At 40.9% G+C, this 15,878-nt stretch overlaps 2 protein-coding genes across 3 annotated transcripts in view; one reads left to right on the top strand and one right to left on the bottom strand.

Moving 5' to 3' along the window:
- Nucleotides 1-1,628: 1,628 nt before the first annotated feature.
- Nucleotides 1,629-5,184, bottom strand: LOC129466093 (actin nucleation-promoting factor WAS-like). Its single transcript, XM_055249075.2, has one exon. The coding sequence runs from the start codon at nt 4,968-4,970 to the stop codon at nt 4,584-4,586; it is 387 nt and encodes a 128-aa protein (XP_055105050.2). The 5' UTR covers nt 4,971-5,184; the 3' UTR covers nt 1,629-4,583.
- The window catches only part of ARID2 (AT-rich interaction domain 2), a 183,459-nt gene continuing 172,695 nt past the window's right edge, over nt 5,115-15,878 (top strand). For both annotated transcript variants that reach the window (XM_055251236.2, XM_055251237.2), the window contains exons 1-3: nt 5,115-5,561; nt 5,677-5,770; nt 6,851-6,948. In XM_055251236.2, the coding sequence (XP_055107211.2) occupies nt 5,470-5,561; nt 5,677-5,770; nt 6,851-6,948 (284 nt within the window). In that variant the 5' untranslated portion in view covers nt 5,115-5,469. The remainder of the gene's footprint in view (nt 5,562-5,676; nt 5,771-6,850; nt 6,949-15,878) is intronic.

Genomic DNA, 15,878 nt, shown 5'->3' on the forward strand with positions numbered 1-15,878 from the left:
CCTCCCCCCCATCTCTTGTCCAAATATGCAAGAAATATTTACTCAGTGATTTAGTAATCTACATTTAGTTACGAATATATTAATAGTTCCTTGGTTTAGTATGTTCTCTTAAAGTTTTCAGAAGCTATTAAATACTATAAACAAAGTATTAAAATACTATATACTGTGTATAATGAGCACAGTTTTTAGACAACTTTTCAGTGATCAAAACAGATGAAATGAATAAGAATGGACAAATGTAGCAAATTAAACCCATAACAGTTTTAAAAATTCTGGATTAAACAACCCAAACAACTAATGAAATCAACTCCCTGTCAAAAGCACATCTGGGAATGCTTCTCCAAAAAATATTATTATAATTGTCTAAAATTTAATTGTTTAGTTGTCTTATTAAAAAACCTTTAATTGAAAATTATCACTTAAAAATCAAACTGGATTTAATGTACAAAGCATAATCTCCAATATCTACTGAAAACAATTTTTTAAAAAATCCCACATTTCTGATTTCTCTTTAAGAGAAAAAAAATTTAAAAATCCCCCAAAGCTTATCAGACATTTTTGGCCCAAATCATTCAGAAATCTATCTATAAAAGATTCAGGGTATATTCAGGGCATTAAAATTACCCTACTCTGAAGTAGAATAAACTATTTCCTTATCTTTAAAAGCTTAGTTATCAACACTGCTTAGAATTACCATCAATGTCTGTATTAAGGTTACCCTAATCTGCAGTAGAATAAACTATTTCCTTGCCTTTTAAGAGCTTAGTTATCGGTACTCCTTAGAATCACCCTAAGAATGGAAGGGCTTCATCTAGGATTTGATATTGTAATCAAATTTTCAAATAAGACAAATTAGTCCGCAGAAAAAAGTATAGCAGTAGGTACAGGCAAGAGAAGCCATGAACGCATTCTCGAATCTCGCCAAGGAATTTTTCTCTAAAATTATCTTTAAGGAAATATCAATTTAACTTCAATAGCCTTGTTTAACGAATCAAACTATTTTTTTAAATCTTGGAATGACCTAAAATCCCAAAATTTCTCCACTGAGTTGGCATACCAATTCCTCAATTTATTTCAGCTGTTGTAATCATACACCTGATAATGCTTGATTTGAAACTGGGTACAGTTTTTTAAGGTTTAGTTGAATGAGGGAATTTTTAATTTATCACAATTTCCTGACTAATATTAAAGAATGAAAAATTCAAATAAAATAACATAAACCTCTAATTACGGCGTGCAGCGTTTGCAGTTACAAAAGCAACACTACATTTTTCCCATCGTAAGGGCTTTGTCATCAAAACAGTAAACTATACAAATTGGATTGCAACAATTTCCACTGTTATTGGTAATTTTTTAATAGGAACACTTTCCATTAATGCTTGAAAACTACGAACTACATTTTATTTTATATCTCGTCAAATTAGTTGGAGAATATCTATTGTAAAGCTGTCAGCACATCTCTAACATTACTTTGCCAGGATCCACTTGCTCTATGCTGCCCACTATAGGAAATGCAATATGGTAATAAGAAATGTAATAGAAGGTTACTTTAGCACAATCTCATAAAAAACATACTCTGACTCTACTTGGATGCTAAATGTGGTGTTTTTGCAAGAGATACAGACTGATTAGTGGAAATCAAATTTATTAACTTTAAAGGACATCAGTAAGAACAGACAGGACCAGAAATTGTATCTTGGTGATCCACATGCCAGGAGTAGCGCGGCAGAGGATGGACAGTGGAACTTAGTGATTGAGGCGCAGCCTGCAGAAAGCTGCACTTCTGCACTAGAAATTAAATAAGAGGGTCAAAATCAACATAAACTAAACCCTTTTTTAAAAAGTCATGTAAACACAAATGATTGCTGCAACTGGAAAACAACATTTAAAATAAATTATTCGTGTGATGCACATCTATTTCAACAAACCTTTCCTTAAACCTTTACGTTACTCTTACAAGCAAATACCGTTAATAGCTTACTTCTGTCTTAATTTTTCTAACCACAGGAAAATTGAAACGTAAGTAATCTGATAAACATCAAGTTTTACGTTGATGCTTTTGACCACAGGGTATACAGTGTTAAGAATTTAAATTCTATCCATCAGATATACTTTAGGACTCCATTTTGAAGATAGCCTCTTCTACAGAAAAGGAATTTTTAAAAGTCAATTCTCCAGTTTCTCATCACATCTTAATTTTTTTTTTAAAAAAAGGCTTTTAAACACTAGTATCACTCCAAGTCTTTAGCCTTTGATACTTGCTCTGAAAAGCAAAACACACTATTGTATATGTTTATGTACACACACACACACACACACACACAAATAACAGTGACTTAAAAGTGGCAACCGCCTCTTGAAAAGTAAAAATATGTCATCCCTGCATTCTGCCCTTAAATGAGAAATAAAGACAATAGATTTGCCCACTGCAGACTGGGATACCAGAAAAGACGTTCTAAGTCTCTCCTGAGACAATATTAACCTGCTATCTTAACTCCCAACTCGGACGACTTAAATTTCAGTGTACGTGCCTCCGTTCCCACTCTTGCCCCATCAGCGACATCAGCACCGTCATGCCCGGCTCGGATCCCGGCCGCGACCCGCCAGGGCCGCCGGAGTCCGCGAATACCGCCCGCTCCCGGCAACCAAGCTCCCTGGCTCCTGGCCGACCGCGAGCTCCTGGAGCAGCAGCCTCCAGGATTCCCGAAGCCCACGATTCAGGCGAGCGGTGCCCACCGGGCCGTGGACTGTGGCATTTTAAAAGTACAGAAAAGTCTCATTGCAGGACTGGCGCGGTCGACGTGGCCCAGGAGACCCTCCAAGAGATTCTGGTCAGCTGCTGGGAGCGTGGAAGAGCAACCAAAGCTACCAAGGCGCCGCGGCAAGTCCCCGGAGCAGTCACCTCAGCTTTCCGTTCTCCCTCTAGTTACCATTACCCCACAAGCTTCTGGCGCTTCCTTCGAGAAAATGAAAAACTAAAAACGCGTAGAGGTGGTAGAAGTCGTTGGCATTTTCCGTTTAATGTGATCCCCCAGGCTGCATCCCTTAAGTGGGGTTTCCAAACTCGGATGCATCCTCAGCAGAGGTTTTCCATGTTGACAGACCTCTCGCCTCCCACAAAATGGGGCCGGGGAGGCGGCCGCTGTCTCCTCTATGGGCGCCGCCATTTTGTGAGGCGGCGGCGGCGCCGCGGCAGGAGCCCGGGGTGTGTATAATGGTTGAATAGAATGACCCCCTCCAGGGAATCCCCGGCACTGACGGTTACGTAAGGGGCTGTGCGCAAGTGCGGCGTTTAGGGAATCCGCACAGCCCGGGCCACGCAGCTCCGAGGCCCACATCTCCACTCCCCCTAAGAGGACCGGTGGGGGAAGGGACAGCTGACCGGGTCTTCCTCGCAGCAGCCTCACCCCTAGTCTCCCGTGGCCGCCGAGCTTCTCCACCTCCCCGGGCCGGGTCTCCGCCCCTCACAGGCTTCCGAGACACTCACTGGCCCTGGGGTGTCAGGAACTTCCTAGCCACAACCTTATTCCGACCCCACTTAAGAGACAAACTTTAGTTGGGAAATAAGTCCGTTTCCTAGAGTGAGCACCGGAAGCACGCTGCACTATATTACATAATTTTTCACCTCCAAAGCAATGTTCCCATTGGAACGACTACCTGAAATAACCCATCCAGACCCCTACTACCCTGTGACCTTGGGTTAGGCAGTGACTTTGCCCGTGGTGGCCGTCACTAAAATGGGAATAATCATACGTTTCACGTACTGTAATCTTAACATTTGTAGCAAAGAGCCGGCTCCAACACCCCTCGTAAATGCAAATTTAGGTGGTAGTATTTGTTGAGATGTTTTGACTCTCATTTAAGCAAAGGGTTTTTTTAACCTTCAAAAATATTTTAAACGAGGATTACATTTAAGACATTTGAAAGCAAGGAAAAACATGTTTTATTCGATATTTATTTTAAACGCAGCAATCTTGAAGAGACCTTACTATAAAAATGTAAACGTTAATTATTATTGTCGAAGTTCGACAGATTGTTTCCCAACCAGTTTAGTTAGTTTGCATAACTTTGGTCATAGAATACTCCAGTTTGATATGTGAAGCCAACCAGCGGCAAGATGAATTAAGAGCATTACTCTATTTCCACAGAACTAGGACAGACACTTCACATTGTATTTAACGTATAGTTTGCTAAAGTTAGCGTGTGGATAATTCATAGAAAATGTGCTAACCAGGCCCCAGAATACTAGCATACGGCTCATAAAAGCCGATTCCTTTAGATTTTACAAAAACATAAGGTAACAAATTGACTTTATTCTGATCTGTGAATGTTGCGTAGCGTGAGGAGCTAACCCGGTGAGCTTCCTTTCCCTTCAGAGCGCCACACCGGTTCTGTCGGGCGGGCGGGGACTCCGAGGCGGCCCTTCCAATAGCCGGGCCGGGGACGCGAACATCGCCTCCACCCCTAACCCTGGAACAACCGGTAGTGGCCGTTTCCCCGCGCCGCCCCCCTTTCTGCCGGCTTTGTGTGCGTGTGAAATGTGCGGCACATTGCAGACGAACCCTAAGCCCGGCGAGCCGAGTCTATTGTTCCCCGCGAGGAGCTGCTGGGGCGGTGTGGAGCCAGGCGCAGTGCCGCGGCCAGCCCTCGGGGGTCGCTGTGTGGCACTGGCTGCCAGGCCGTGGCGGCGGCAGAGAGGGAGGCTGGCGGGGAGGGAAGCAGGCGGGCGGCGCGCAGCGGCTCAGCTGCCGCCGGTGCTTCTGCCCGGGGACGCCCCGGCCTCCGCGGCCGAGGCCGCGCGTGAATGTGTGCGAGGGCCCCGCGGAGCCGGGGCCGAAATACCCGCTGTCACCGCGCTTTCCACAAACCACCACACAGACCTCCCCCTCCCCACCCCCAGCCCCGCCTGCCCTAGCCCCGCCGCCGCCGCCGAAACTCTTGGGCCTCCGGCCGCCCAGACCCCTCACCATCGGCTTGCCTTGCCCCTCGCCCGCTCGCGCGCCCCCGGCAGCAGCACCATGTTGAATCGCGTCCCCGGGCTGAGCCGCCTCAGCCGGCGGCGCTGAGAGGCGGGCGAGAGCCGGGCCACGGGGAGGGAGGGAGGGAAGGAAGGGGTGGGGGCCGCGCTTGCCCCGCGGCTTCGCGCGGATCCGGCAGTCGCCTGCCCTTCTAGTTTCGCTCCGATTTCTTTAAACTTTTTTAGAAATTCCCCTCCCTCCTTCCCTCCTCTCCCCCTGGCCTCCTGCTCCCTCCTTCCCCTCCTCCTCCTCCTCCCCCTCCCTCCCTCCCTCCCTGCGCCGCCGCCGCCGCCGCCGCCGCCGCCGCCGCCGCCGCCACCGCCGGCCCATGACTGAGCCCCGCCGCCGCCGGCCGAGGAATGGGCTCCGGGCTCTGGTAGGAAGCGCTGGGAGCGGGGGGCGCTTTTAAAACACCGATCTGGGTTTTTTAAAAACCTCCTTTGAAAAAATAATGGCAAACTCGACGGGGAAGGCGCCTCCGGACGAGCGGAGAAAGGGACTCGCTTTCCTGGACGAGCTGCGGCAGTTCCACCACAGCAGAGGGTGAGAGCAGAACCGGGGGGGCAGCGCCGGGGCGAGCCGGGGCGAACGGGGCTCTCCCGCCCGGGCCGGGCACGGGGTCCCGGCTGACAAGTGCGGGGCTTTCTCTCTCCCGCAGGTCGCCTTTTAAAAAAATCCCTGCGGTGGGTGGGAAGGAGCTGGATCTTCACGGTCTCTACACCAGAGTCACTACTTTAGGCGGATTCGCGAAGGTGAGTGGAAGTTTTAATTTGTATTTCCCTCTCGCTGGCCTCCTCCAAAAAGTCTCCTTTGACCCCGGAGTGGGCGCTTGGGGCTGAGGGGGTGGCCCGCGGGGGCAAAAGGCGTTCTTTTCGCTCCCAGCCGGTGGCACGGAGGCGGACGGCGGCGGGGCTGTTTTTGGCCTGGTGGCTCGCGTGCGCGCGGCGGGCGCGGGGCTCCGGCGGGCGGGCGGCCCGGCGCCGGCTCGCGCCCTGCCCGGTGCCCGGTCGGGCCAGCGGGGTCTGAGCGCCGCGGCGGGGAGTGCGGGCGTGCGGGGCGCCAGCCTGAGCCCCGCGCCCGCCCCGCGCCCGCGCCGCCCGCCCGCTCGCTCGCTCGCGAGTCAGCTCTGCCGCCGCTGCCGCTCTAGCACAGGCGGAGACACAGAGACACACAGACTCTGAGAGCAGTTTTCGTGCAACTCAAAATTAGCGCGGGCAGGTTTAACATCGATAATCGGCTGCGAAATGATCCCGGCAGCCGGGGGCACAGCCTCGGCCCCGTCGCCCTCGGTTTATACAGCTAACAAAAGAAACCAGGACCTGTCTCCAAATAGCCATCTTAGGCTTCAAGGCTAGGCAGAAGCTGTAGGCCTCAAAGAAGGGCCTATGGAGATGGATAGATCTGGGAGAGGGATCGGAATCGGCCCCGGCCTTGGCCCCCCCCTAACCCGCGGACGTCGCTGTCCGGAACTGTATTGATCCTTTTGAACTTTTTTTTTTTTTTTTTTTTTTTAGTGTAAACGGACCGCGTTGAGATTTAAAAGGGGGCGACAGAGGGACTTGCGATTGGTTATTGTCCGGGCTTCAAAAACAAAACAAACCCACCAACCCCCCCACCCCCAAACAAAACAAGTGATATTAAATACAGGGCTCTCTGGTGAAAACACAGTGATTCAAGAAGCCCTTGCTTAGTAACTCTTACCGATCGATCCGAAACACCCACTGATGCCTTAGGTATCTACAGATCTCTGTAGAATGGGTATTTATTTCATAGTTAGGTTAAGATTTTCTTAGATTGTTCACGTTCAGACAAGTGTGCCTGTGTTTTACCAGGTTTCTGAGAAGAATCAGTGGGGAGAAATTGTTGAAGAGTTCAACTTTCCCAGAAGTTGTTCTAACGCTGCCTTTGCTTTAAAACAGTATTACTTGCGGTGAGTAGTAGTGACTTTTCCATAGTATTTGGAAATAAGGGACTTATGGAGAGATTTGTTTTTAGCAAAAACAAAAGCACCAAACAGTTCTTAAGCTCTTGGTCATTTCAGAGTGAGACACATTTAATATAAATAAAGTGAGATTGTAGGAAGGTGAAAGTTTTCCTCACCAATTTCAGGATCGTTTAGGTTTTTCATACAAAATCATTACAGGTGACACCCCAGCCCCAATCTTGGTAAACATTCTTTTGTGACACTGTTATTGATCGCTTGATACCCACTGAGGGGCAGAAAGGTGAAGCTTAGTAAAAGACTTAAGATAGTTAATGAAACTTTGTAACCTTTGGGAAAATTTTTTTCTTTGTTTTGGAAACTCCTTTAGTTTTAAAAATTCTGACTTTAAGAATTTTTTTTTTAATGAAACTTCTTGTTTGGAACAGTGTCATTGAATAGGTTTTTCAGTGGAGTATTCCTACATGGCATAACATGTTGGTGGCTTAGGTGACCAGGATTGTTTTGATAATTACTTTTTGTTAAATTTCCAGTGACTTAAAAACGTTCAAAAGGATTATTATATCTTTAGGAAAATGGGGATACTATGAAATGGGATACTATAATCTGGATTTTCTTTCAATCTTCCTCTTCTTTTTTGACTGCTTATTCGACAAAGTTAAATTTCTTATTCAATTGGTATGTGATACAGTCTAGATGATATATTTTGTGATTTAGCGTTTGTTTTTTTTTTTGCCTCTAGTTTTTGTTCTAGGAATACTTTTATATTGTAATTGATCATGAGGCTGTGTTTTATTTTTAAAGTACTTACGTTAGAGGATCCTAAGTTGGTGTTATTTAAAACTAAAATGATATTCTTTGTATTTATTGCTTTTTAATAGTGATATTACAGGCCTTTTTTTGTAAGGTGGCTTCTGCATAATTTGAGTTTTGCATTTATTATTGCTTCAGATGCACTCAGTTATTGTGTATTACGTTCAGCATTCTGAAATAGGAAATGCAGTAATCGCACAGGTGTACTTTCTATTGGCTATCTTAGATTGACTTCAGGCTTGAAGCTGGAGTTCGCAGAACTTTGTGGAGTAGTTATTGAGTTACACAGGAAGTCTAGAAAATACTAAATATGGTTGTCATCTATTGTGTGTGTGTGATGGCATTTGTGTCAGAGTACATTTTAAATTAAAGGGCTAAATCAAAAAGCAAAATTAACCTCCAAAACTATTGAGTTAGTAGTGGGGTGAGAAACAAGAGAGTTTTATATTCATTGTGACATTCATTTGCTCATTTCTATTTATGATATTGAGAGGAACATGTTAATACATATTCTGGTTTTATGTTTTTATCAGTTTAAAGCATTTGAATTTTGGACTGTTTGAAATACATATTTTTGAAGTTTTGCTTCATATTCGTTAGATTGATTGACTTAAATTTTATAACCAGAAAGTACTATAGAATATACATGATTCATAAGATGTATATTTTTCAGAAGAGTTTACATTCATACTAATAGTTTTAGCATAATCAAATTAATATTTAGGCTTCCAGTTTTTTTTAACAAAAGTTAATTGTAAGTATCATTTTTCCAGTTGTCATTTTTATCTTGAGAGGATATCATTAATTATAGGTACTGTTTTTAACTATATACTTTCAACATTGTAAGTATTTACATGGTCTTCAGATCAAATTAGGCTTTTTGCTCTTATTAGAAGCTGCTTTTTGAACTATGTCCTTAGTTAAACTTGTTTTTCCTCCATATGTCACTCTCTAGGTTTGTTTTTGCAGGGTTGTAGCTAGGCTACTAGGAAAAAAGTTGGAGCATTTGTTTTGGAAAATAAAACCATGTGAAGATTTGCATGGCTTGTAAAGAAATACAAAAGACATATGCTGGTCAAAACTTAGGTACTACCAACCTTGAAAGAATTTTTTCCTGGTGGTCTAATATTGCACAGTAAGAAGATATATATGATGCTAGCTTTTACACCTTCCTCTGAAAAATCTTAATTGGCAGACAAGATGCCAAGTAACAGTAATTCTGTTACCTACCCATAAGATTGGCTCTTCATAGTAAGAAATAGTAATCGAGTGACTTGATAAGTTACCTCTTTGCTACATCAGATTGAATATCATCATTACTGATGAGCAGATAATGCAGTGTGTTTTTTAAATTACAAGTGGAATAATTTTTTAATATGAACTGCTTTTTCATTTGACCTGTTGTAAGACTGTCATTATATGTGTTATTCCTCCTTTACAAGTTTAATATTTGCTCACATTCCCCTGTAAGTTTGCTATTAATTGGATGGATGTCTGTTAGCCTAGTGTTTTATGATATATCTTCATAATATTACAGATAAATTAGGAAGAGCAAGCTAGTATGCTGGCCATGTATATTCTAATAGTGTTTTGTTATTTTTGATACAAATATTGACAGTCATTAAATATAGACTTGAGTATTAATGGTCTGCCAGAAGTTAGCTTGATTTTCTCAAACATACATTTATGCAGTTATAGCTTGTCTACAAAAATTTCTCAGTCTAAAATTGAAAATGCAGTTGATTATTTTAACATTGGCATTTAATTTTTACAAATATAAGTGCCTGCCTGTATCAAAGTATCTCACCTACTCCAGAAATACATACACCTACTGTGTACCCACAAAAATTAAAAATTAAAATTAATTTTTTAAGTGCTTACAGATAATGTGTAAAAGCAGTCTATTTAAAAATTGGAGGCCAGGTGCGGTGGCTCATGCCTGTAATCTCAGCACTTTGGGGGGCCAAGGCAGATGGATTACCTGAGGTCAGGAGTTTGAGACCAGCCTGGCCAACATGGTGAAACCCCGTGTCTACCAAAAATAGAAAAATTAGCGTGGCATGGTGGCGCATGCCTGTAATCCCAGCTACTTGGGAGGCTGATGCAGGAGAATTGCTTGAGCCTGGGAGATGGAGGTTGCAGTGAGCGGAGATCGTGCTACTGCACTCCAGCCTGGCCGACAGAGTGGGACTGTGTCTCAAAAATAAAATAAAATAAATAAATTAAAAATTGGATACTAATCATCTGTGATGTTTATGCACTTTATTTTCATGTAGTTCCTTTTCTTGGCATGTACCTCTCAGTGTGTTCCACAAATGTTTATTATTAGGATATTCCGATAGTATGAAAGGATAAGGTATAGTTTCCCACATTTTGTAGATAGAGAAATTAAAGTGCAAAAAAAAAATTAAATGGCTTAGGGAACATTCATTAATTGGACCAAAATGTTGTGTTCATGACATGTGTTCAGTAATATTTGGAAATTACTTATGGTTAAATTTATGCCCAAGTATATCTTTGCCTAATGTGTTCCATATTTACTTGGTGGATTTTAATTTTTTGTTCTGTTTTGTTGTTGAAATTGGGGGACAATTTGCTAGTCTTATCTGGGTTAAGAATTTGAAGTTTTGGTATGAAGATTTGGGTGAATATTTCAAATATTTTAAAATTTTGTTTTTGCTTACTGATGCCAATATTACAGCTATAGTCAAGGTTAACTTCATGTTTCCTTTATAAAACTTGATTTTTTGGAAAGGGGGTGAAATATCTTGGACATGAAAAATTCATTGTACAAAACTATATGTTACTAGTTTTCTGGCACTGAAATACTCATTTCTATTTATGTGTACCTACCTTTAGAATGGTCAGAAACTTAATTGTAGAGTTATGTTTACCATAGTACATTTTCAAATTGCATTGTGAATTTATTCTATGTTTTTTCTTGGTGGGTAAAGCTCTTTCTTAAATTATACCATTTGAGGGAGTTTACATTTGTTAGTTAAATTGAATGAATACACTCATGTGTTCTCTAGTTAGTGTCCACCATATAGATCAATTCTTTTAAGAGAAAGCCTTAAGTAAATAAGCACTGAGTGTAAATTGCTAAACGGAACTGAATAAACTGATTGCCCTTCTTATTCAAGGGAGGAAAATAAAAGTATATGGAGATTGGAAGACAAATATATCAATAAGTTATTCATACATGTATTTCAAATTTAACTTTATAAACTGTATCGTGTGTGTGTGTGTATAGACAGGGGTCTTGCTTTGTTGTTCATGCTTGTCTTGAATGCCTGGCTTCAAGCTATCCTCTCGCCTCAGCCTTCCAAAGTGCTGGGATACAAAAGTGAGCCACTGAGCCTGGCAGTGTATCCATTTTAAAAAACAAAAAACTTGATTTTGGTATTTTCTGATATTCTGTTACATTTTTAAAGGACATGCAGACTTGTTGAAAGGAATAGCAGAAAGTGGAGAAAGTTGAAAGACTTATCAAAGCTCAGCTAGGTTAGTGTTATGTCTTAGAATCCATGTTTTTAGAGCTTAAATTGCCCAAAGTAGAAATAAATTGAGTTCTTTCTAAGACAGTTTTCACTGAGGATGCAAATTTTCCTGAGGATACAAAATGAGAACATTATAAATTCCCAAAAATGTTTATATGCTTTTTTTTTGCAGTTAAATTTTCTACCTTAGCTGTTAACTAAAAATGTCCCTGAATAGAAGCACTCTTTCATAATCCTATCTCTGCTTTGTTGTGGATTCAGTATTTTCATAGTTGATCGTGTGTGAAATCTATAATGTCTTTGATAGACAAGTATATTGCGGCCAGGCGCGGTGGCTCATGCCTGTAATCCCAACACTTTGGGAGGCTAAGGCAGGCGAATCACGAGGTCAGGAGATCGAGACCAGTCTGGCTAACACAGTGAAACCCCATCTCTACTAAAAATACAAAAAATCAGCTGGGCGTGGTGGCATGTGTCTGTAGTCCCAGCTACTCGGGAGGCTGAGGCAGGAGAATCACTTGAACCCGGGAGGCGGAGCTTGCAGTGAGCCGAGATGGTGCCACTGCACTCCAGCCTGGGTGACAGAGCGAGACTCTGTCTGAAAAAAAAAAAAAGTATATTGCTACTAGATATTTTATATTCTCAAACTGAATGAAATTAGAAGTTAGAAAGGAAGGAAAAACAAAGTTTTAATTACATTTCATTAGTCAGTGAGCAGGTACTTAATATATATTTTTAGGTAAAGTATTTAAAAGTTTTAATTATATTGTGAAGGTGCTTATTGAGCATTTTCCAGACCTACTAAAGTTTACTGGTAAAAATGAATTTTGTTTGAATTGGGAAGGACATAGAGGATAAATGGAGCAGACGGATGGGGATGAGGGGATTCTCCTTTTGCTTCTTTGATCACCACACTCTTTGGTATTCAGGGCCAACTAGAGTTTGTGCTCTAGAAACACTAGTTTTCCAGAAGTGTTAATACATTTCCATGAAAAAAAGACCAAATGAACTTGAGCAAAAGGCTAAACTTGGGTTACTTTATTGCAGGACTTCTTAGAGACTTTATTTTGCTAATGTGTATTGTGGATCTCTAGAAATTTTGGGGAAACATTATTACTTCTCTTCCCTTCCCCATTCTACATAGTGTTTCACCAGCATTTCACCCCACAGTAAATAGTGTAACACCATGGCCAAAACTGCAATTGTGCACCAACCTAAGAGATGCACAACTGTACATTTTCTACTGTTTAAACTATAATGTGATAAAAGAAATAAATTTTTTTTTCTGTTTTAAAACGTAAATTTCACTTGTGCTTGGATACTTTCTGTGTATTCTTTATGTTGTGAATTGATAATTCATTTGACTAAATACATTGCAATAAACTATTGCTGGAATGGAAATCTCTTAGTGATGTCTAGGAATAGCTATCACATTCTGAATTGTTGACCAAAAATGATAGACCCATATTCCATGAATATCTAAGTCAGTGTTTACAGGGCTTCACTCCCATCTTACTGCCATAGAAATTTTTGGTGCTGCCCCAGGGAGAATGTGCTGATTTTGATGTTTTGGCTGCTGCCTTCCCTCTCCCCCCATCCTTTTTTTCCTCATTATACCATTGATTTGGAGTAAAGGGGTCAATTTGTTCTTTAGACTGTCTTAAATTCTGGCTTTGATTGCTTTCTTTTGGTGTCAATTGACTTGTTCCTCTATCCCTCATACATATTTGCTGAAAAGTGATCTAAAGGTTAATATTCAGATTCAATATTTTAGGCATACTTAATAGGTAGTGCTGTGCTTTTCACCATATCATGAGGCATATAATGTTTAGTTGTCCCCTTTTAGTGATGCTAAGATTGAACAGTGATTTTAGCTATTAATAATGTGATTAATACGTATTTCTAAAAAGAGTGCTCCAGGTGATTCTTAAGTACACTGAAGTTTGAGAACAGTTGATCTAAGTATTGTAATGAAACTAAGTATTGTAATGAAATTGCTGAGATGACCAGTTTAACATGGCATGAACATGTTGGTCAGGGTTACATCCAGAACAAAACCTCTAGGTGACATCTGGTCTAGGGGCACCTGCTCAAGCTGCACCTGTCATCTCTGACCAGAGCTTGGACACACCTTATACTTTGTCTCTGGACTCCAGAGAAGGTAACAAGGGCTCCACTTTAGTTAAGGGAAAAAAAGAGTAAATGAACTACCAAATTCTAACTTATCCTAAGTGTGTTTGTGTAATTTGGATTTAAAAAAATTAATTAAAAATAAGTGTTCCTCAATTATTCCTAATTGGAGAACTTTATATATATGTATGTTTTGTTTTTTTTTTCTCATAGAACTTTACTATATTCTTTCCAAATAGGGTACCATTTGTTTTACTGAATTTACTGGATGCTTGTTTGTGAAAATTTTGTTGGTCTGTCCTGGTATTTCATAGTAGAGTTAACATGTATAAATTCCTGTGAAAATAATAATACTAACAATAACCTGTTTTGTTTAATGTCCACTAGCTTTGTTTTTCAAAATATTTTCATATGGGAGATTTTATTTATTTATTTTTGAGACGGAGTTGCTCTCTGTCACTCAGGCTGGAGTGCAGTGGCATGATCTCGGCTCACTGCAACCTCCGCCTTCCGGGTTCCAGTGGTTCTCCTGCCTCAGTCTCCCAGGTAGCTGGAATTACAGGCGTGTGCCACCATACCCGGCTAATTTTTGTATTTTAGTAGAAACGGGGTTTCAGTTGGCCAAGCTGGTATACAAACTCCTGATCTCAGGTGATCCACCTGTCTCGGCCTCCCAAAGTGTTGGGATTACAGGCATGAGCCACTGCGCCCGGCCGGCTGGAGATTTTATTTTTATCATTTCAAATTTCAGAAGTAATTGTGTTATTTAATCTTAGAAAAAATAACAACTAGGAAAAATATTCTATCTTTTTTTTATGTATAAAAGCAAGGGAAAAAATTCTTTATGCCACCCAAACTTTTTTCTTCCTGGGGCATATGGGCTACTTTTTTTTTTTTTTTTTTAAGGCTTTAGGTTATATCCAACTCCCAGCCTTAAGTGTCAGCCATAATTGCTAGTCAGGAAAGGATATTTTACATATTTTCAGACCATACTTTCCCTGCTTCACCTTCCCATTCCCTTCCCTGCTGATAGACCTGCTGTATATTTTACAGAGTATTGTCTTTTTTTTTTTCTTTTTATTCTTTTTGAGACAGTTTCGCTCTTGTTGCCCAGGCTAGAGTGCAGTGGTGTGATCTTGGCTCACTGCAACCTCCACCTCTTGGGTTCAAGCGATTCTCCTGCCTCAGCCTCCCAAGTAGCTGGGATTATAGGTGCCCGCCAGCATGCCCAGCTAATTATTTTGTTTTTTTGTTTTTTTTTTTTAGCAGAAATGGGGTTTCACCATGTTGGCCAGGCTGGTCTCAAACTCCTGACCTCAGTTGATTCACCCGCCTTGGCCTCCCAGAGTGCTGAGATTATAGGCGTGAGCTACTGTGCCCGGCCAGAGCATTGTCTTACAGATAATCCTACATTATCCATAGTTGCTATTCATCTTCATGCAGGTATATTCCATGTTCCAGGTGTGCTTGGCTTTTATTTCGATCAGTAAATAATTTTTAAAACTACCATATAATTGGGATAAAATATAAAGTTACTTTTTATGCAGAATTCAAATAAGGTTGTGTAATCTATTGTTTGGATATACGTCTTATTGTAAAATATGGCCAGGTTCCATAATTCTGGTCTGAGTTCTTACTGTCATACTTGATAAATATTTATGTACAGTGCCCAGTGGTCAATTGCTGTGTGCACAAAATGATGTTTATTATATAATATGTATCTTTCATGGTGAAGTGTTTTTGGGTGAAATTTTATTCTGTCTCTATGCTAGCCCAGCGATTAATTTTAAATAAATAAAATATTAATATAAACATACGTGAGATCAGTGGGAACATTCTTCTATTAAAATAGGTCAAGGAAGAGACCATAGCTAGGGCCCTGTCCAGAAAATACCTAATTTGTAATATTTTAAAAATGGGATGAATTTAAATTTTTCAATAGTAAGGCTCAGGTTGATCACACTTTCCATAATGGTTCATAGATTAAGTGAATTTGCAATACGCTTGAGCTTAGATCAGACCGCATAGAACTTCATAAACAGTAGTTAGTGGCTTAGAGTAACTTGTACCTCCCAGTGTGCTTGCAAATAATAGGTGGTCTATCGAGTTCTTAAGTGGTTTGGTATAATTTTTAGTTTACACCATTAACGAGTCAAACTTTTGAATTTCTGAGTTGTCTTTTCAGGTAGCCCCATATTGCAATGTAGTAATTCAATCCAGTATTAAAAATGTATGTGATTTTTTATATAGTCCAGTTGAGAGAGAAATGGTGAATCCATTATTTTCTTCTTTTTTTGCCATGTTTTTCCTTTTCAAAATTGTTAAATTTCTTTTGCTATCTATATGTGAACTTTTGCTTACACTTCCTGTAGATCAACCAATTAATTGTTTTGCCACATTTGCTTTATATTTTTCTTTTTATATGTGATGGTGTGCACACTCATACACACACTATCTCATATAAAAAGAAAAATA

The sequence above is a fragment of the Symphalangus syndactylus genome, chromosome 17, assembly GCF_028878055.3.
Source record: "Symphalangus syndactylus isolate Jambi chromosome 17, NHGRI_mSymSyn1-v2.1_pri, whole genome shotgun sequence".
Taxonomy (NCBI): domain Eukaryota; kingdom Metazoa; phylum Chordata; class Mammalia; order Primates; family Hylobatidae; genus Symphalangus; species Symphalangus syndactylus.